Here is a 22,339-nt window from a genome sequence, read left to right as displayed (position 1 = left end):
TTTATTACTCGGAGCTGGCACTCTATCACTTGACTTTTTTTTTTTTTGGTGGGTCATGGGTTTTGAACTCTGGGGCTGGGCACTGTCCTTGAGCACTGTAGCTCAAGGCTGCACCCTACCCCAGAGCCACAGTCCCACTTCCCATTTTCTAGTCTCATGTTTTTTAGTCTCGAATTCTTTATTGTCTGGGCTAGCTTTGAACCTGATCCTCAGATCTCAGCCTCCTGAGTAGCTAGGATTACAAGGCATGAGCCACTGTACCTGGTTTTACCACTTGGCTTTTTGCTGGTTCAAGTGGAGATAAGAATCTCAAGGAGTTCCCTGCCAGTACTGGTTTTGATCCTCAGATCTCAGCCTCCATAGTAGTTAAGCTTATAGGCATGAGCTGCTAGCACCTAGCCAAAGTGAAGCATTTCAGTTCTTACCCACTCCCCTTCCCAGTGCATCTATGTCCACCTGTACAAGTTTTGTGTCTGCTAGAGGGCAGGTTCCTTCACACAGAGGGGTTTAGCCTTTCCTCTGTACATCTGGACTGACGGCACTTTCCCTTTCACTAGCTGCTATCTACCTGAAGAACATGGTGACGCAGTATTGGCCAGACCGAGAGCCCTTACGGGGAGAAGCTGTGTTCCCATTCAATATCCATGAGAATGACCGGCAACAGATTCGAGATAACATCGTGGAAGGCATCATTCGCTGTCCTGATCTAGTGAGGTATCATGGACTCTGGATGGCTTCTGCGAAGGGGAGGAGGGATGGACCTGTGTGATTAACTATTCAACCATGGAGTTTTTTGTTGTGGGCGTCTATTTGTTTTGGTGCCAATACTGGGGCTTGGAGTTAGGGCCTCACACTCTGCCTTGTTTTTTTCACTCAAGGCTGGCACTCTGCCATTTGAGTTTATATCTCTACTTTTGGCTTTTTGTAGTTCATTAGACATCTAACATTTCAGATAAAATTACTCTATTGCTTAGCTACAAGTGCCCAGCAACAGAATACGTGTGTGTGTGTGTGTGTGTGTGTGTGTGTGTGTGTGTGTGTGTGTGTGAGAGAGAGAGAGAGAGAGAGAGAGAGAGAGAGAGAGAGAGCAAGCACTTGCGCGCACGCGCGAGCGAGTGTGGGGGAGGGGGAGAGGGAGAGGGTCCTGAGTCTTGAACTCTGGGCCTGGGGGCTATCCCTGAGCTCTTTAGCTCAAGGCTAGCACTCTACAACTTTGAACCACACTGCTACTTTTGATATTCTGGTGCTTAATTGGAGATAAGAGTCTTGAGGACTTTCCTGTTCAGGCTGGCTTTGAACTGCAATCCTCAGATCTTAGCCTCCTGAGTAGCTAGGCTAATAGTTGTGACCACAGGTTCTTGGGTGATAGAATACTTTCATGGGAAATACTAGAGCTCTTTGATACATGCTGTTCATAACTACCGCATTCCCCCTTCCAGAGTGCAGTTAACTATGTGTCTTCGCGTTATTATCAAGCATGATTTTCCTGGTCACTGGCCGGCTGTGGTGGACAAGATAGGATGCTACCTGCAATTACAGAGCAGTGGGAGTTGGCTGGGCAGCTTGCTGTGTTTGTATCAGCTGGTGAAGACTTACGAGTAAGTTGGTTCCCACTGACTGAGAACAGCCCTGGGAGCCACTGGAAGTCTGCTACAAGGGGATCTGCTGGGCATGTGCTGTAGGATCATGTGACTGAAGCAGTCAAGTTCAGCTCAGTGGAGGCTGTTGTTTAGCTTTTTCATTCACTGCTGGTGCTCTGCCCATTGGGCTACAATTGAAGATAAGAGTCTTTCATGGCTGGGAATGGGGCTTAGTGGTAGAGTGTTCACCTAGCATGCATGAAGCCCTGGGTTCCATTCCCCACTATCACATAAACAGAAAAAGCCTGAAGTGGTACTGTGGTTCAAGTGGTGGGGTGCAAAAAAAAAAGCTCTGAGCAAAAGAAGCTCAGGGACAGTACCCAGGCCCTGAGTTCAAGCCCAGGACTGGCTAAAAAAAATCTAGATTTGTCTGCCTGGTTGGCTTTTAGCCTTGATGCTTAGATGTCATCTGGAATTACAGGTATGAGCCACTGGGACTGGACATTAAGAAAAAAAAAATAATTGTTTATAGCCCATTGGGGGTAAGGGAGAGAAAGTAGCTCTTTTATTATTGCTCATGCAGGTACAAGAAAGCAGAAGAAAGAGAACCACTGATAGCAGCAATGCAGATATTTCTGCCACGAGTTCAGCAACAAATTACACAGCTCCTTCCCGATCCCTCCCATTATTCTGTATTACTACAGAAGCAGATTCTGAAAATCTTTTATTCGCTGGTTCAGGTAGGTTTCCACTGCAGAAGACTAACATGTGAAAAGGGCCCAGTAAGTGAGTTATTGAAAACGGTGATAAATTCTCACACGGATTTCTTTTTAAAAATTGCTCAGGAGAAACAAGCGCATAGAATTCACCCACCTTCCCATCACCATCAGTGTTTGTGCTCTTGCTTCATAACTGAAGTCCTGAGTAATTGAGAAACAGCATTATTTCCCCTAAACTTGGATTTAGCTGTTTAAAAGTGTCTCTGCTGATAGGCTGGCCATGATTGTAGAAGAGAAGGGATGAAGAGAGATCTTTTATTGGGAAATCATTTTTTTTCTTTTGATGTGGTCTAAAGCTAACAAGATTTAGTGGCTTATTTTCCTTGATTTTAACTATTACCTCCACCCTTTCCTTCCTCTTCATCTCTTCCCTCCTCCTCTCTCTCCCTCCCTCTGGTCCTCCATCCCTCCCTCTTTCCTTTCCTTCTTTCTCCCCTTCCTCCCTTCTTTCCTTCCTTCCTTTTTAAAAATTAAAAAAAATTTTTAATATATTTTTTATTGTAATTAATAGAAGGGTTACATGGTATTTGCCAGATAAATGGTGCCTTAATTCCCACACATTGATACCCTTTCACATGTCATGGTCCCCATTGCCCTTTCCCCCTCCCCCACCTCTCATCTTGTTTTCCCCCATTCCCTATCCAATTTCAGATAACCAAATACAATTATATCCGATATATCAGGTAACAAAGTGAGATAGTGTAACAATATGAGATAACCAAGGGACAGTAGAAGTGATGAGAGATAACATAGTGCCTTAAGAACAACAATGATTAATTATATGGCTTATGTTTACATCATATTTTAAATGACAAGTTTAACAAACAATTGTTCAAGGAGGAAATCTCTAATTACATTCTCTGGGACTTAGTCTTTAGAACTTAATCAAAATTAGGCTAACAGTTTGTATGTCATAGAAACATATCAGTTCATGAAATAAAACATTATGATTATAGGGTCATAGGTTTTTTTGTCTATATAGTTACGTTTGTATTTCCATTACCATGTCCATTGCTTTGGGTATGCAGTTATTGAGTCCTCGCTCTTGTATACTTTGGATTTGTTCCTTAGGTCTTGACTTGTCTCACTCAGCATGATTCGCTCTAGATTCATCCACTTCCCTGCAAATGTCATTAAAAAATGTTTTAAATTTTAAATTAATTTTTTTTTTCTTTTGTGGCTCAAGGGGCTTGAACTTGTCTTGGGCGCTGTCCCTGAGCTCTTCAGCTCAAGACTACCATCCTACCCCTGGGCCTGGGTGTTGTTCCTGAGCTCTTCAGCTCAAGACAACCACCCTATCCCTGAGCCAAGCCCCACTTACTGTTTTCCAGAGGTTAATTGGAGATAAGAGCCTCAGGTTCTTTTTGTGCCCAGGCTGGCTTTGAACCTTGATCCTCAGATCTCAGCCTCCTGAGCAGCTAGGATTACAGGTGTGAGCCACCACGCCCAGCCTCCTTCTTCCTTCCTTTATGTACCTACCACCTTTCCCTCTTTCCTTTCTCCATTTCTCTTTTCTTTCTTTTTCTCCATTTTTTACTTCCTCTTCTCCTTTTTTTTTTTTTTTTTTTCTTTCTGTGATATTGCTAGGATTTGAACTTAAGATCTGGAGCTCCTGCATAGCTTTACTGCTCAGGGCTGGTGCTATACCATTTGAGCCACAGCTATACTTCGAGCTTTTTGCTGGTTAATTGGAAATGAGAGTATCTTGGATTTGTCTGTCCCAGCTAGTTTGAACTTTGATCTTCAGATATCAGCCTCCTGAATAGGATTACAGCCATGAGGTTTATTTCATTAAAAAATATTATAAAAGGGCTGGGAGTTTAGCTTAGTGATAGAGTGCTTGCCTAGCATGCTTGAAGACCCGGGTTTGATTCCTCAGTACCACATACATAGAAAAAGCTGGAAGCGGTGAATTGGCTCAAGTGGCAGAGTGCTAACCTTGAGAAAAGCCCAAGGACAGTGCTCAGACCCTGAGTTCAAGCCCCGCAACTAGCAAAAAAAAAAAATCATAAAAAAATCAGTTCAGAGACAAATCATGACAAGTACATTTCTTATTTTTAAAAACTTAGGTATATATGCTATGGATCTGTTTAAAGTTAAAATTGAGGCTGAATTATGTGAAACTGCTATTCTCATGCTTCAATTCTAGCGCACTTCTATGTTTGAATCTCCCACTGTAGATAAAATAACTGATCTTGATGGACAGGAAGGAGTGTTTATATTGCTGTTCTGTTTTCTAGTATGCATTGCCCCTTCAGCTGGTGAATAAGGAAAACATGACAACATGGATGGAGATCTTTCGCACCATTCTCGACAGGACGGTTCCTCCTGTAAGATGGGGCTCTGTTTCTCATTAAAACCGGGGGAATGGACTTGGAGTGCTTGTGGGAGGCTGATTGATTTCGGCCCATTTGAAAAGAAGAGATCACTATAATATTAATAACTAGATGCCACTGACACACCTGTAATCCTTCCTACTTAGGAGCTGAGATTTGAGGATTGAGGTTTGAAGCCAGCCTGGGCAAGAAAGTCTGTGAGACTCTTCTTTATGAGGAGCCAGCAAAAAGCTCAAAGTGGAGGTGTGGCTCAAGTAACCTTGAGAGCGGAAAGCCAATCTAGATTACAAGGCTCTGAGTTTAATCCCCAGTACTGGCGCAGGCACATGCGTGTGTGTGTGTGCACACACACACACCAACTAAATTAAACTGAAATAACGTAATACTTACATCTAGAAAGCTTAGGTTCATTAAAACATATCTAAAAATGCTCAAAACAGTAAAAATCCTTTTGAGGGTTTTGTATTTGTTTCTCTAGCCTTTTTTTCCCTTATGGAAATATTATTTTTTTTGTGCCAGTCCTAGGGCTTGGATTCAGGGCTTGGGCACTGTCCCTAAGCTTCTTTTGGTTAAGGCTACTATTCTGCCACTTGAGCCACAGTGCCATTTCTGGCTTTTTCTGTTTCTGTGGTACTGAGGAATCAAATCTAGTGTTTCATGCATGCTAGGTACTAAGCTTCATCCTCTGACCAGTTATTTATTTATTGCCAGTTCTGGGGCTTGAACTCAGGGCTTGGGCACTGGCCTCAAGGCCAGTGCTCTACCACTTGAGCCACAGCACCGCTTCTGGCTTTTTTTTCTGTGTATGTGGTACTGAGGAATCGAACCCAGGGCTTTGTGCATGGTAGGCTAGCACTACTAGCACCACCACAAGGCCATGTTCCCAGCCCCCAATATTATATTTATTTTTGTTGATTGTGGGACTTGAACTCTGGGCTCTATCCCTGAGCTCTTCAGCTCAAGACTACTGCTCCACCACTTGAGCCACAATGGGTTTTTTGGTGGTTAATTTGGTGGTTAATTGGATAAGAGTCTCACAGTCTTTTCTACCTGCGCTGGCTTTGAACTGCGATCCTCAGATCTCAGCCTCCTGAGTAGCTAGTATTATGATGGCAGCTTGAGCCACTGGCATCTGGCTTATTTTTAAGACCACAGTTTGCAGATATATCCCCCAAATAAGTAAAAACAAATGTAAAAATTGTGTGTGTGTAAGTAACAGTAATCAGACCTGAATTCAGAGCCTGCACGGTGTCACTCAAGCTTTTTTCTCAAGGCTGTCACTCTACCATTTGAGCCACAGCTTTATTTCTACCTTTTGAGTATTTAGTTGAAGATAATAGTCTCTTAGTCACAGGTGGCTCACACCTGTAGTCTTAACTACTCAGGAAGCTGAGATGTGAGTATCATAGTTTGAAGCCAGGCCAGGCAGAAAATTCTCCTTGAGGCTCTCATCTCCAATTAACCACTTAAAAACCAGAAGTGGAACTGCGGCTCAAAGTGGTACAGTGCTAGCCATGAGCAAAAGACCGTACGGATATACAAGTCCCACAACTGAAGACAAACAAACAACAAAAAAAACCTTACCTTGTACTATAAAAATTCAAGAAAGCGGGCCAGGAGTTTGGCCTAGTGGTAGAGCGCTTAGCTTGTATGAAGACCCAGGTTCCATTCCTTGGTACCCATACATACAGAAAGCCAGAAGTGGTGTTGTGGCTCAAGTGGTAGAGCTCAAGCCTTGAGAAAGCCCAAGGACAGTGCTCAGGCCCTGAGTTCAAGCCCAGGACTGGGAAAAAAAAACAAAACCTCTAGGTTGTCTGGAAATGTACATTATTTCTTTCATTGCCTATATATCTGCATATATTTATGATGTATGTATATGTGTATATGTACATCTATTTAATATTTTTTATTTTTGAATCTTGAGGATTGAATTCAGGACTGGTGCATGTCAGGTATGGTTTAGCAAAGTTGGACAAGATGTAATTGTGTCCCCATCACCCAGATTAAGAATTGTGTCCCCATTATCTCAGTCTTATCAAGGTATTAGCATTTTTCTCTGCTTGTTCTTTAATTTTATTTTTTATCTGTTAAAATTTATTTTTTTATTGTAATAGAAGGGTTACATTATATTGACCAGATAGAAGGATTTTTTTTTATCTGTTTTTAAACACAGGAGATGAATGTGACTAATAGCAATGGTTAATGAAAATTTACTGTGCTTATTTAATTTATATCTAACCATTTATTATTTTAAAACATTTGTGTGTGTATGCTAGTGTGTACCAATACTGTGGTTGAACTTAGGGCTTGGGCAGCATCCCTTAGCTTTTTAAAAATTTTTTTGGTACATCTTAGGGCTTGAACTCTGGGCCTGGGCGCTGTCGCTGAGCTCTTCAGCTCTTTAGCTTTTTTGTTCAAGGCTGTAGCTCTACCACTTGAGCCAGCTTCTGGCTTTTTGTTGATTCATTGGAGGTGTTGCCCATGGACTTTAGTGCCCAGGCTGGCTTTGAACCTAGATCCTCGTATCTCAGTCCACTGAGTAGCTAGTATTACCTGACCTGCATATGTGCGTCTTTTTTTTTTTTTATGTACATCTTTTTATTAGGCAAAAATTTAACTTGAAGTTTTGCCCCGTTAGGAGACTCTACAAATTGATGAGGATGACAGACCGGAGCTGGTGTGGTGGAAGTGTAAGAAGTGGGCCCTGCGTATTGTAGCCCGTCTCTTTGAACGGTAATTCTGTTTATTGCATTGACTGTGTAGTAGGAGTACAGGATAAACAGCTCGCTAGTTTCCTTGCTGTTCTGTGGTATGTGATTATTCCTCTTTTAACACCACAGAGAATAGAGCCACCCTTTGCAAGGCCCACACCTGTGTCCTAGCTACTCAGGAGGCTGAGGTCTGAGTATTGGGGTTCAAAGCCAGCTTAGGCCAAAAATATAGAGACCCTTATCTCCAGTTAACCACCAAAAAGCCAGAAGTGGCCAGACCCTGGTGGCTTATGCCTATAATCCTCGCTACTCAGGAGGCTGAGATCTGAGGATCGAGGTTCGAAGCCAGCCCAGGCAGAAAAGTCCCCTTGAGACTCTTACCGCTAATTAACCACTCAGAAATTGGAAGTGATGCTGTGGCTCAAAATGGTAGAATGTTAGCCTTGAGCGAAAGAGCTCAGGGACAGTGCGTAGGCCCTGAGTTTAAGCCCCTCAACTGACAACAGCAAAAAACCAGAAATGGAAATTATGGCTCCAATAGTAGAGTATGAGTTTTGAGTGAAAAAGCTCAGAGACAATGCTCCGGCCTTGAGTTCAAGCCTCCATACTCCACTCCCCCTAATTACCCTCTGTTTAATGTTGGCTTATGTGTGCTTACGACTTTTCAGTCAAAAGGAACTGAGCAGCTTTCTCTGGCTCTTTGCTATTCTGTAAGAAACATGGAAAAATTAAGTCTTTAGAAATACCAAGGAATTTTGTAAAAACTGCATAGTTCAATAAGGTCAGTTTTAATTTGAGAAGTATTTATGCATGTATCTTTTTTGTGACAGTGCTGGGTCTTGATCTCAGAGTCTAGGCATTTGTCCTTAGCTGTTTAACTCAAATAGTACTCTGCCACCTAAGCCACAAACCCACTTCTGGCCTTTTGCTTGTTAATTGGACTGTTTGGCCAGGGCTGGCTTTGAACCATGATCCTCAGATGTTGGCCTTCTAAATAGCTAGAATCACATGCATGAGCTATCAGTGCCTGGCCAGTTTTAATGTTAAAAGTATTAAAAGAAGCATGTTATGTAGAATGTAGAATGTGTTTGCCCTCCATTATTGATCCCTTAGGAGCTGTTGGTTTAAAAGGTCGCTGCTCTGTTGGAAAGGTGAAGGGCACTTGCGGTCTGCAAGGCTTGGCATGCTTCCTTCTCTGTCTGTGAGAAAGGGAATGCGCTAGCTTTCTGGCCCAGCATAAAATGGCTGAGCACACTTCGCTTTTCAGCTTCACTGCACTGACCTGATTCTTCTTTGAATTTTCAGGTATGGAAGCCCCGGAAATGTCACTAAAGAATACTTTGAATTTTCTGAATTCTTTTTGAAAACCTATGCCATAGGAATTCAGCAGGTAATAAACTTTTTTTTTTTTTGTGGGTCATGGGGCTTTAACTCAGCCTGGGCACTCCCTGAGCTCTAGCTCAAGTCTACCGCCAAGCCCCATTTCCCTTGCCCCACTTCCCGTTTTCTAGTAATTAATTGGAGATAAGAGTCTCAGGTCTATTTGTGTCCGGGCTGGCTCTGAACCTTGATTCTCAGAGTAGCTAGGCGTGAACCACCGTGCCAGCTTCAACTAACACTTTTAATAAAGGAGGATTATAATTGACAACTATTTCTGATTAAGCTGCCAATAATTTATGCCTCTAATCCTAGCTACTCAGAGGCTGAGATCTAAGGATCAGTTTGAAGCCAACCTGGTCAGGCAAGTCTGAGAGGCTCTTACCTCTGATTAACGAACAAAAAGCCTTAAAAGAGGAACTGTGGGGGCCGCGAGTGTGGCCTAGTGGTAGAGTGCTTGCTTAGCATGCATGAAGACCTGGGTTTGATTCTTTGGTACCAGATACACAGAAAAAGTCGGAAGTGGTGCTGTGGCTCAAGGGTAGAGAAAGCCCGAGAACAGTGCTCAGGGCCTGAGTTCAAGCCCCCAGGACCGGCCAAAAAAAAGAAAAAAAGGACCTGTGTCTCCAGTGTAGAGCACTAATTTTGAGTAAAAACGTACTGCCTATGTCCCGAGGTGAAGCCTGAGTACTGCCACAAGAAAAAAAACAAGTAGATGGCAGATAGTGAACTCATTACTTATTTAAAGGAGGTGCAATGGCAGCTTCAGGAGTAGTTTTAAAATCCAATCTCCTCTGGCATTTACCCTTCCCGAGTCCTAGGCTTTGGACTTTAATCCTTTACATTTGTTGAAATTGCCCTAGCAGTGAGATAAGATTAAATTGAATGCTGCTTCTGTGAGTTCAGTTTGATTGCTTTCTTATAAGTATCCTCCCGCTCCCTCCTTCCTTCCCCCTCCCCTCTCCCCTCTCCCCTCTCCCCTCTCCCCTCTCCCCTCTCCCCTCTCCCCTCTCCCCTCTCCCCTCTCCCCTCTCCCCTCTCCCCTCTCCCCTCTCCCCTCTCCCCTCTCCCCTCTCCCCTCTCCCCTCTCCCTTCTCCCCTCTCCCCTCTCCCCTCTCCCCTCTCCCCTCTCCCCTCTCCCCTCTCTCTAAACAAAGAACTATTCAACTATTCTCTCAGGCACCCACATAGTGCATAAGCCACATTTTATTAGCAATAATAAGGTCAGCATCATTCTTTACCCTGCTTAGCTGATGGTAGGACTTCTGACAAATTCTATAAAATTCACCTGGATTTTAGGTAACTTGAGTCCATTTTATGTCATAAACTTGATATAGTAATATGTTACTAGAGGCCAGGGGTTGGAAGACATGGCCTTTCCCTTGGGCCGGTCAAAGCTGATTTGCAGTAGTCTTTGTGTGCTATTGCTTTCATCAGGCTTAAAAAAAAAAGCTCATTAAAGATCTTCCACCTCAAAATACAAAATAAAACTTTTAAGAACTCTGTTTTCATTGTTTTGTGGATGTATAAATACCTACTTCTGGAATTTGTTTTGGCATGAGGTTAAGAGACCCACTTCATTTTATTTATTCTTTGGTCGGTTGTAGGGCTTACACTCGGGCTGGGCGTAGTCTCTGAGCTCTTCAGCTCAAGCCTAGTGCTCTCTACTTGAGCCATAGTGCCACTGATTTTTTTATTTGATGCTTATTTCTGTGTATTTAGGTTAATAAGTATATCATTGCTGAAAAGCTCCCCTTTTCGTTTTTAGCTCATTGTATATTTTATCTCCCTGTTTTTCTGTAGGTACTGCTAAAAATTTTAGATCAGTATAGACAGAAAGAATACGTGGCTCCCCGTGTTCTGCAGCAAGCCTTCAACTATCTCAACCAGGGGGTGCTTCACTCTGTGACCTGGAAGCAGATGAAGCCACACATGCAGGTTCGTTTCAGAGAAGAGTTCCCCAAAATTGTGTCCACTGAGGCAGGTTTCTTGATAGTCCTGCATTTAGAAATCTTTATTTCCAATAGTAGTGGTTTTGTGGGGGTTGGTTTAAAGGCTTAAAGTCAGGGACTGGGCGCTGTTCTTAAACTTCTTTGCTCCACTTTCAACTTTGTGGTGATTAATTGGAGTCTCTCATGGACTTTTTTGCCCAGGCTCATTTTAAGCCTGGATCATCAAATCTCATCCTCTTGAAGTAGCTAATGACAGCTAAGAGCCACCAGTGCCAGGCTCATTAATACTTTTTCATAAATGCAATCGTGGAAAGAGTGAGTCCTTCCAGTTTGGTAAGTTGGAACGCTTGCTTTTTTTTTTTTTTTTTTGTGGGTCAGAAGGCTTGAACTTAGCCTGGGCCCTGTCTCTGAGCTCTTCAGCTTAAGGCTACCACCCTACCGTTGAGCCACAGCCCCACTTCAGTTTTCTAAAGGTTAATTGGAGATCAGGTCCTTTTGTGCCGGGCTGGCTTTGAACCTTGATCCTCAGATCTCAGCCTCCTGAGTAGCTTGGATTGTAGGTGTGAGCCAGGCTAGAACTTTTTTTTTTTAAATAATTTTTTTATTGGGATTAATAGAAGGGTTACATTGTATTCATCAGATAGAAGGTGCATAACTTCACAAACATTGATACCTTTCTCATGACATGGTCCCCATTTCCCTCCCAGCCTCCCCCCGTTGTTTGAAATCTTTTTCCTTGGTTTCTATTTTATGGAGAAAGATATGTTTTGCTTTTTGTTTGGTGCTGATGCTAGGGTTTGAATTCAGGGCCTTTACACTCTGACTTAAAGCTGTGTTCTGCCACTTGAGCCACAGCTCTACTTCCAGTTTTGTTTTTTCTTTCTGGTTTGGATATAGGAGTCTCTTAGATTTTTCTGTATAGGTTGGCTTTGAACTGTGATCCTCAGATGTCTGCTTCCTGTGTAGGTAGGATTATAGGTGTGAGCCTCCAGTGCCCAACACATAGCCTTTTTATCCAGACATCGTTAGGATCAAATAAGTTATTTTTGTGTGAAAACATTTTGAAAGTTGCCAGCAAGATTCTGCTAAAAGTGGTTTTGCAGAAAATGAATCTGATAAGTAACCATTTTCTTTCTAGATATCAGAAGTTACTTTTCATTGTACAAGAAGTGCTTTAGCAGAAGTTAAAATTTTTGTTTTTTATACCAATTGTTTACTGAAAAGTAGAATTATGCATTGTTTAGTTAAGCAAATGAAAATAGAACATAGTGAAACATTAAAAATAAATTCTTTTTTTTTTTTTTTTTTTTTTTTGCCAGTCCTGGGCTTGAGCTCAGGGCCTGAGCACTGTCCTTGGGTTTTTTCTCAAGGCTAGTGCTCTACCACTTGAGCCTCAGCACCACTTCCGGCTTTTTTCTATGTATGTGGTACCGAGGAATCGAACCTGGGTCTTCATGCATGCTAGGCAAGCACTTTAACCACTAGGCCAAACTCCCGGCCCCTAAAAATAAATTCTTATATGTATATAAACAATTAGATAATTAAAAGTTTTACAAACTCTCTTGCACAGGCTGGCTTTTAACCAAGATCCTCAGAGCTTAGGCCAGAATTATAAGTGTCTGTCACTTACTGTACCTTTTAAATATGTTTTTGTAGGCATCTTAATGGTTTCCTTATTCATTTGATAAAACCATGGTAACTTCTTTGTAATTAATAAAATACTGACTTCATTTTATTTATATTTCTAGGAAAAAAGGATGAGTTGTGACTGCATTTCTTTTCAGTATTTTGACCTTACTTTGATGTCTGGAATGTAGGAATAAGAAAACTCTGACTCTGGGCTTAATAGTTTAGTGGTAGAGTGCTTGCCTCACATGCAAAAAGCCCGAATGTGGTAGAGTGCTAGCCTTGAGAAAACAAAGCTATGGGAATTTATGCCGCAAGACTGGCAAAATAAAGAAAACTCTGACCTTTAGAATGGTTTGTTTCTTACAAGAATGGTTTCTTAATCAGTTTGGAAGTGGTGTGAAATGGTTCTGTTTTATGTAAGTGATCTGTAGACTATTAGCAGCAATGGAAAGAAAGGCAGAATTTTCTCTAAAATACACATTTGTGCAATAGGGAATTGGGGTGTGTGTGTGTGCATGTGTGCGCTGGCTTTGGGGCTTGAACTCAAGGCCTGGGGGCTGCTCCTGAGCTTTTTTGGGATCTCAAGGCTAAAAGTCTACAACTTGAGTTACAGCTCAATTTCCAGCTTTTTGAGTAGTTTTGTGGTGACCCCATGACTTTACTGTCTGGGTTGGCTTTGAACCAGGATCCTCAGATCTTGGCCTCTGAAATAGCTAGGATTATCAGCCTGAGCCACTGGAGCTCTGCTGAGTATTGTGTTTTGGATTTTTTTTTTTTTAGAAAATGGAATATGGAGAGGAATAGTTAATACTTCCATGTTTGGCTTAAATATCAACATATTAACAATATTAAGAACTTTCAAAATGAGAAATAGTAAATATAACACTGATCCAACACATTTCCTTTTTAAGTAAATCAAAGCCCGTTTAATGTTGATTTTTGTTTGTATGTTGGTCATGGGGCTTGAACTCTGGGCCTGAGTGCTGTCCCTGACCTCTTTAGCTCAAGGCTACCCAGAGTGCCACTTCCAGTCTTCTGGTGGTTAATTAAAGATAAGAGTCTCATGGACTTTAGTGCCCAGGCTGTCTTTGAACCACGATCTTGAGATGTCAGCCTCCTGAGTTGCTAGGATTGCAGGCATAAGCCATCATGCCTGGCTAATGATGACTTTTTTTTCTTAGTAAAAATTTATTATCCCCATCTTTCAAAGAGTAGCATTTCTACTTTTTTCTGTACTTATAATTGCTTGCTGTTTAAAATGAGTCTTATAAGCCTGGCACCAATGACTCACACCTGTAATCCTACCTACTGGAGGCTGAGAGCTAACGATCGTGGTTCAAAGCCAGTCCAGGCACAAAAGTTCATGAGATTCTTATCTCTAGTTAAATACCAGGAAACTGGAAATGATGCTGTGGCTCAAGTGGTGGAATGGTAGCCTTGAGCTGAAGAGCTCAGGGACAGTGCCTAGACCCAGAATTCAAGCCCATGACCAACTGAAAAAAAAAAAAAAATCATTTTTTTTTTTTTGCCAGTCCTGGGCTTGAGCTTGGGGCCTGAGCCCTATCCTTGGACTTTCTCAAGGCTAGAGCTCTACCACTTGAGCTTCAGCACCACTTCCAGCTTTTTTCTATGCATGTGGTACCAAGGAATTGAACCTGGGTCTTCTTGCATGCTAGGCAAGCACTCTACCACTAGGCCAAACTCCCGGCCCCAAAAATCAATCTTATGTTTAATTCTTAAAGGCCTTGGTTTTTGCAGAAGCTCTGGTAATCTTGTTCTACTGCAATGTATGCAGGCTTAACCAAAGGACAAGTATAATCGTTTTAACCTCAGTGCTGGTGTTTCACACCTGTAATCCTAGCTACCTACTCAGGAGGCTGAAATTGAGGATTGCAGTCCAAAGCCAGCGGAGGGAAACAAATCTGAAAGATGCTTATCTCTATTTAACAAGCAAAACTCCAGAAGTGATGGTATGGCTCATGGTAGAGTACCAGTCTTGAACCAGGAAAGCAAAGGGAGAACACAAGACCCTGAGTTTAATCTCCGAGTTAGGATAGCCTGTACTTATTCACCGTTGTATTCATTTTTCAGAATATCTGTGAAGATGTGATTTTTTCTGTGATGTGCTACAAGGATGAGGATGAGGAACTATGGAAAGAAGATCCCTATGAGTACATCAGAATGAAATTTGGTAAGTGAAACTTTTTCCTGTCTGGTTCTTTGTTTTCTTTTTGGAAGTTAAACAGCATCGAGAATCATACTGACCGGTGTGAGGATCATACTGACCTAGAGTTCTAGCACTGGAGGCATAGCTCTACTTCTAGCTTTTCAGTGACTAATTGGAGATAAGAGTCTCATGGACTTTGATGCCCTGGCTGGCTTCAAACCGATATCTCAGGTCTTAGCCTCCTGAGTAGCTAGGATTACAGGCATAAGCTACTGGTGGCCAGTTTTCAAACTACAAATTCCCCCTAAAAGCTAGGTGCTGGTGGCTCATAACTCATGCTTCTTGCTACTTGGAAGGCTGAAATCTAAAGATGGCAGTTTGAAGCTAGCCCAAGCAGGAAAGTCTGTGAGACTTTTTTTTTTTTGGGTGGGTCATGGGGCTTAAACTCAGCCTGAGCACTGTCTCTGAGCTCTTCAGCTCAAGGCTACCACCCCTACCCTTGAGCCACAGCCCCACTTCCTATTTTGTAGTGATTGATTGGAGATGAGTCTCATGGTCTTTAGTGCAGGGCTGGCTTTGAACCTTGATCCTCAGATCTCAGCCTCCTGGGTAGCTAGGATTACAGGGGTGAGCCATCACACCCGGTATCTGTGAGAGACTAACCACACAAAACCCCCTAAAACTAAGGGATAACGCCTAGATCCTGAGTTCAAACCCTAGTATTCAAACCTAGTAGAAAAACATTGTATGCCAAAAGAAAATTTTTGTATGACAAACAAACTCTCAAGCACACTGGTTGCTTTGGCTGTCACTTAGGCACTGAGCCATTTGGGCTACCCAGTTTTAGACTTGTATGCTCCTAGGTTTGACAGAAACTTCGGGTTTCTGCAAGCACCCCAGTCTGGTGTGCCTCTTTTTTTCCTGTAAATTAAATACTCCACAAGGGACTATGATCCTCCAGTGGCTCTCCTGTATGTGGCTGTTTTGGGGAGAGGAGAGGTCCTTTTTGCTTTGATTTTTTTTTTTTTCTTTTGCCAGTCCAGGGCTTGAGCTCAGGGCCTGAGCACTGTCCTTGGACTTTTCTTGAGTCTAGAGCTCTACCACTTGAGCCTCATCACCACTTCCGGCTTTTTTTCTATGCATGTGGTACCAAGGAATTGAACCCGGGTCTTTGTGCATGCTAGGCAAGCACTCTTACCACTAGACCAAACTCCCGGCCTGCTTTGATTTTTGTAGAGAGCTTTAGAGTCATTCCTATTTATCTTTATTTCTTTTTTTTTTTTTTTTGCTAGTTCTGGAGCTTGAACTCAGGGCCTGGACACTGTCCCTAAGCTTCTTTTGCTCAAGGCTAACACTCTACCACTTGACCCACAGTGTCACTTCTGTTTTTTTTTTTTTTTCTGTGTATGTGGTATTGAGGAATCAAACCCAGGGCTTTTAAGCTTGCTAGATAAGTACACTACCACTAAAACACACTCCTAGCCCCATTTTTATTTATCTTTAAGCACTTAGAGCAAATAGTTTCTGAGGACAGAAACTTTTTTTCTTTTTTGCTAGTCCAGGGGTTTGAACTCCGTACCACATTCATAGAAAAAGCTGGAAGTGGTGCTGTGGCCCAGGTGGAGAGCTCTAGCCTTACGAAAGCCCAAGGATAGTTCTCAGGCTCTGAGCTCAAGCTGCAGGACTGGCAAAAGAAGAAAACCGGAAATGGCTCTGTGGCTCAAGTGGCAGAATAAATAAGTAAAACATATGCACATATATAGTGAACTTTTACTTATCTATCAGAATATTATGTCATTTGCAGAGAAAGGAATGGATCTGGAAAAAATTAACTTAGGCTTAGAGAAACAAATGGTGCATGTTTCCTTTCATGTATGGAAGTTTGATCTAAACTGTAAGCATTATGAACACATACACAGGATCATGTATACAAACACATTTTCTAAAGTATGATATATCCAATGGTGTGACTACTCTAAACAACTAACATAGTTTAACAGAATGAATACCAGAAACGGTGAACCCCTCTGTACCTCACCTTAATTGTAACAAGATTTAAAAATGAATACCGGGGAGCTGAAATGTTTTGTTGGGTGCGGGGAGGTTAAGTGAACAGAGGAAGGGTGGGAGAATGCAGTCATAATACTCGATGTACACATGGGAAAATGGAAGCAGGTGACATGCAGGGAGGGGGGGTGGGAGAGATGGGGACAACGGTGGGAGGGGTGACATCAATAAAGACATGTTGCATTCAAAAACTGATATGTTGAGTTGAAACTCCTTTGTACAATTACTTAAAGGTAATAAAAATGTGTCTGATAAATTTTTTCATTAACATGATTTTAATTTTGAAATCAGATATTTTTGAAGATTATTCTTCTCCTACCACAGCGGCTCAGACTCTCCTATACACTGCTGCAAGGAAGAGGAAAGAGGTACATGATTGCTTGTCAATATCCCAGACTGAAAAGTAACTTGTGTTGATACATTCTATGTATCTGGAAATGATATTGTTATTAATTATAGCCTTTCCCCTTAAGGTTATTTAGTTGCTCTAGTAAACGGAAAAGGGTGAAGAATCTTTGCTTATTTTCTTGTAAGAAATAACCTTTCATATTGCGCTTGTAGTTACTTGACTAAAAACCCTATGAAATGTGTTGAGTTTTGAACATGTGTGTATCATATTTATATTGTAACAAACCAGTGCAAATTCATGAACACTAAAATGGCTTCCTCTGTTTCTTTAGGTGTTGCCAAAAATGATGACATTCTGTTACCAAATCCTAACAGACCTGAACTTTGACCCTAGGAAGAAAGATGGAGCCTTGCATGTGATTGGTTCCCTAGCTGAGATTTTACTAAAGGTTAAGATTAATCAAAATTTGTTCTTTAATAAGATGCAAATAGTGGAAATTTATGCATTATTTAAAACTGATCACTACTTCTAAATGACCTACTTATTTCATAAGAAGGAAATTTTACTTTTGGTAGTTTTTCATTATGAAACTTTTGCTCTATAAAAAATGATCCCAAATGACTTTTTGTTCTAGTACTGGAGCTTGATATCAATTGGCTTTGTCACTCATGATTGACACATATCTTTTGCTGATTAACTTGAGATAAGAGTCTCAGATTTGTTGCCCTGACTGGCATTAGAGTGTGATTCTTAGATCTTAGCCTCCTGAATTGCTAGAATGACATAATGAGCCATTGGTACCTAATTTAGCATGATTTCTTATTTCAACAAAAATTAGTCATTATCCAATTAATTTAAGGTACCATTAGTCTTATTTTAAATCATACAATATGTTAAAATAATTTTACAAATGGTAAATGGAAACATGTATATGTATGTGTCTATATATGTATGTGTGTATGTACATATAAATATTTTTTTCATTTGTGGGGCTTGAACTCAGGGCTTGGATACCATCCCTGAGCTCTTTTGCTCAAGACTAGCACTCTACCACTTTGAGCTACAGCTCCACTTCAGTCTCACAAGAGGGGCCGGGAGTTTGGCCTAGTGGTTAAAGTGCTTGCCTAGCATGCATGAAGACCTGGGTTCGATTCCTCGGTACCACATACATAAAAAAAAGCTGGAAGTGGTGCTGAGGCTCAAGTGGTAGAGCTCTAGCCTTGAGAAAGTCCAAGGACAGTGCTCAGGCCCTGAGCTCAAGCCCAGGACTGGCAAAAAAAAAAAAAAAAAAAAAAAAAAAAATTCTCACAAGAGCTTTTCTGCCTGGACTGGATTTGAACCTCAGATCTAAGCCTCTAGGATTATATCTAGGATTATAGGCATGGGCCACTGGCACCTGGTGGAAAGGAAAGACAGGAAACAACTTATTTATAAAATAAATTGTGTCATTATAAAAAGGAAATATATTAAATGCAAGTCATAGTAACCATACACGATTAGGAAATGATGCATTGAAGCTGAATTTCTGTTTCCTCACAGAAAACTTTATTCAAGGATCAAATTGAGTTGTTTCTTCAGAATCACGTATTTCCATTGTTGTTATCTAACCTAGGATATCTTCGAGCTCGAGTAAGTTTCCGTATTTCTTTTATATATCTTAAAATCTCCATGGGTTTGGTAGCTCTAGGACTAAAAGTGAAGTGTTACTAAGGAGCTCTTGCCTGTGTGACATGAGTACTGACACATGTTTCTTTTTTGTTCTGGGAGCACAGTCCTGCTGGGTGCTGCACGCATTTAGTTCTTTGAAATTTCATAATGAGCAGAACCTAAGGAGTGCAGTGGAGTTTGCAAAGAAGAGCCTGATTGAAGACAAAGAGATGCCTGTCAAAGTGGAGGCCGCCCTGGCCCTGCAGTCATTAATTTCTAACCAGATCCAGGGTAAGCCAAAAGACCTTTTGCAACAAGCAGCTCTTAGTTACGTATTCATGAATTTCTGCACTTTTTTTTGTTATAAGTCAAGAGAATGATTTATTACCCAATAAAATATTAATAAGGCACCAATACCATAAATAGTACCACATAAAGAAGTATAAATACACCTACAATACATGGTATTATCTCAATCTACATGTTATATAATAAACGAACAGAAACTTTGGTAACCAGTGCAGTCATAAGTTCACAATAACAATCATCAGTTTCAATAATACTAGTTCTGTTTATTTTTCTGCTGCTCCTGGGCTTGAACACTGGGCCTTAAGTGCTCCCTTAGTCTTTTGCTCAAGGATGTACCCCTTGAGCTATACTTCCACTTTGGCTTCTCTTCCTTAATTGGAGATGAGTTCCACTGACTTTCCTGCCCAGATGGCTTTGAACCTTGATCCTCAGCCTTCAGCCAGTATAGGTATGAGCCACTGAGGCCTGGTTGCATGATTTTTTTTTTTTTTTGCCAGTCCTTGGCTTGAATTCGGGACCTGAGCACTGTCCTTGGGCTTTTACTAGGCCTAGTGCTCTACCACTTGAGCCACAGCACCACTTTTGGCTTTTTCTATATATGTGGTACCAAGGAATCGAACTCATCATTGTGCATGCTAGCAAGTACTCGACCACTAGGCCAAATTCCCTTTTAATATTCATTATTATTGCTAATGTGTTCTCCAGGTCATGCTGATGACAGAACATAGAAATTCTCATTTAAGTCCAGAGTCTAATGGCAGTGGGGCTGAAACATTTTTTTTTTTTTTTTTGTGGGTTCTTGGGCTTGAACTCTGCGCCTTGGGTGTTGTCATTGAGTTCTTCAGCTCAAGGCTAGTGCTCTACCACTTGAACCACAGCACCACTTTGGGTTTTCTGGTGGTTAATTGGAGATAAGAGTCTCATGGACTTTCTCATGCCTGGGCTGGCTTTGAATTGTGATCCTTAGATCTCAGCCTCCTGAGTAGGTAGGATTATAGGCGTGAGCCAATGGTACCTGGCTCTATCTGTTTTTGAATAGGTAGTCCTGGGGCTTGAACTCAGGGCCCGATTGCTGTTTCTTAGCTTTTTTTTTGCTCAAGGCTGACATTCTGCTACTTGAACCATAGCTTTAGGCTTTTTCCTGCTGTTAGGGACTTTGCTGCCCAGGCTGGTTTCAGACTGAGAGCCTCAGATCTCAGCTTCCTGAGTAGCTAGTATTACAGGTGGGAGCCACTGACAACCAGATTGAACAGTCCTTTCTTGTACAGAATTGCTTATCCTTATGTTACCTGTCTGGAAATTAATGTAGTGATAAGTCTTATTCGGTATAGCTTTGTGATTGATCTGTTGCAAGACAACTATTCACCTTGAAGCTTAGATGGGATAATAACCTGTCATTAGTTCTTGTGATCAACTTAGTTTTTTTTTTCTTTTTGCATTTTTTTTTTGCTGTTGGTCTTGAGCTCTGGGCCTATGCACGGTCCCTAAGCTCTTTAGTGCAATGTACTACACATTTGCCACAATGCCACTTCAGGATCTGTGGTGGTTGTTTGAAGATAAGTCTCACAGACTTTAGTGCTCTGGCTGGCTTTGAATGGTGGTGATGCTCAGATCTCAGCCTCCTGAGTAGCTAGGATTACAGACAGGTGTGAGCTACTGGTTATTTCTTTACCTTGTGTGCATACTAATTTTGTTTGTTTTACTATTTTAGCTAAGGAATATATGAAGCCCCATGTGAGGCCTATTATGCAGGAACTGTTGCACATTGTTCGAGAGACGGAAAATGATGATGTCACCAATGTGATTCAGAAGTTGATCTGTGAATACAATCAGGAAGTGTCGTCAATTGCTGTGGACATGACCCAGCACCTGGTAAGGCAGGGAAAAGGTCATGCCACTTGGCACAGAAGCCTAGAGTGATTTGAAAATTCAATTTCACATTTGGTAGTTTAGTGACTTGTAGCTGGGAAAACTGATGTGAACATATTTGCTCTAATGTGAACTGTGAATTTTTTTTTTTTTTTTTTTTTTCTGATCCTGGCTTGAACTCGGGGCCTGAGCTCTGTTCTTGGGTTTTCTCAAGGCTAGAAATTTACCACTTGAGCCCTCAGCACCACATCCAGCTTTTTTCTATGTATGTGGTATCAAGGAATTGAACCCAGGTCTTTGTGCATGCCAGGCAAACACTCTACCACTAGGCCAAACTCTCAGCCCCCTAATGTGAAAATACTATCGTATTTTTATGTTAATTTAACTCATACTTAGCAACATTTAGGATAATTTTTTTCATTTGTTCTGAAGTTTCATACTGATATACCTTGATGTAACTTCTAAATTTCCATTTTCTGGATTTTAAATCTGAAACTTCTTTTTTTTTTTTTTTGCCAGTCCTGGGCTTGAGCTCAGGGCCTGAGCACTGTCCTTGGACTTTCTCAAGGCTAGAGCTCTACCACTTGAGCCTCAGCACCACTTCCAGCTTTTTTCTATGTATGTGGTACCGAGGAATCGAACCCGGGTCTTCATGCATGCTAGGCAAGCACTTTAACCACTAGGCCAAACTCCCGGCCCCAATTCTGAAACTTCTTTTAAAGGAAATTTTTAAATTGTCTTTTTGATAAATTTTCTCCCTAACATTTGTTTTGTCATTGTCAATTACCCCTCCCCCCCCACATATGTGTGTATGTGTGTGTGCCCGCACGCACGCTGTTCTGAGTCTTTTTTGGTGGTGGTGGGGCTTGAACTCTGACCCTGGGCTCTGTCTCTGAGCTCTTCAGCTCAAGGATAGCACTCTGTCACTTGAGCTGGACCACTTCTGGTTTTCTGTGGTTAATTGGAGATAAGAGTCTCCCTGGCTGACTTTGAACTGCAATCCTCAGATCTCAGCCTGTAGCTTGGATTACAGGCTTGAGTCAGCAGCACCCAGTCTGAGTTTTGTACTCAACTTCTCAGCACTGTCACTAAGCTTTTTTGCTGAAGGTTAGCGCTCTACCAATAGAGTACTAGATCCATTTCCAGCTTTTTGTGGTTAATTGGAGATAAGAGTCTCAAGGACCCTTCTGCCCATGCCAGCTTCCAATTGAGATTCTTAGATCTCAGCCTCCTGTTGAGCTAGGATTATAGATATGAGCCATCAGGGGCCCAGTGCATGATTGTTCTTCATTTTCCATGTGAACCTTGGCTTTTTTTTTTTTTTCTCTCACCGCTTTTTTTTTCTTCCCTGGTGCTGATATGCAGGGGTATATATTCTGTCCCTTAGCTTTTCCACTGAAGGCTGGCTCACTTGAATCATACTTCCACTTTTGTCTTTTTGGTTGATAGCCAGAGATAAGAGTCTCTTGGATTTTTCTAACTTGGCTAGCTTCAAACCCTAGTCCTCAGATCTCAGCTTCCCTAATACCTAGGATTCCAGGTAAGAGCCACCAGTACCCAGTTTCAG

General features: G+C 41.6%; 1 protein-coding gene across 4 annotated transcripts in view; it reads left to right on the top strand.

The window, feature by feature from the left end:
- Ipo8 (importin 8) overlaps positions 1–22,339 on the top strand; it is a 55,072-nt gene that overhangs the window by 10,227 nt on the left and 22,506 nt on the right. For all 4 annotated transcript variants that reach the window (XR_016532791.1, XM_090319263.1, XM_090319250.1 and 1 more), the window contains 13 exons: positions 558–714; positions 1,440–1,598; positions 2,164–2,320; positions 4,600–4,689; positions 7,334–7,428; positions 8,712–8,796; positions 10,587–10,721; positions 14,456–14,555; positions 16,890–16,966; positions 17,279–17,395; positions 18,487–18,576; positions 18,720–18,885; positions 20,615–20,775. Coding sequence is in view for 3 of the 4 variants with exons in the window: in XM_090319263.1 (XP_090175389.1) it covers positions 558–714; positions 1,440–1,598; positions 2,164–2,320; positions 4,600–4,689; positions 7,334–7,428; positions 8,712–8,796; positions 10,587–10,721; positions 14,456–14,555; positions 16,890–16,966; positions 17,279–17,395; positions 18,487–18,576; positions 18,720–18,885; positions 20,615–20,775 (1,589 nt within the window). In the remaining variant the exon portion in view is untranslated. The remainder of the gene's footprint in view (positions 1–557; positions 715–1,439; positions 1,599–2,163; positions 2,321–4,599; positions 4,690–7,333; positions 7,429–8,711; positions 8,797–10,586; positions 10,722–14,455; positions 14,556–16,889; positions 16,967–17,278; positions 17,396–18,486; positions 18,577–18,719; positions 18,886–20,614; positions 20,776–22,339) is intronic.

This window comes from Megascapheus bottae, chromosome 2 (genome assembly GCF_031878675.1).
Source record: "Megascapheus bottae isolate mThoBot1 chromosome 2, mThoBot2.hap1, whole genome shotgun sequence".
Lineage (NCBI taxonomy): Eukaryota > Metazoa > Chordata > Mammalia > Rodentia > Geomyidae > Megascapheus > Megascapheus bottae.
This window is presented reverse-complemented; position numbering and strand designations above follow the sequence as displayed.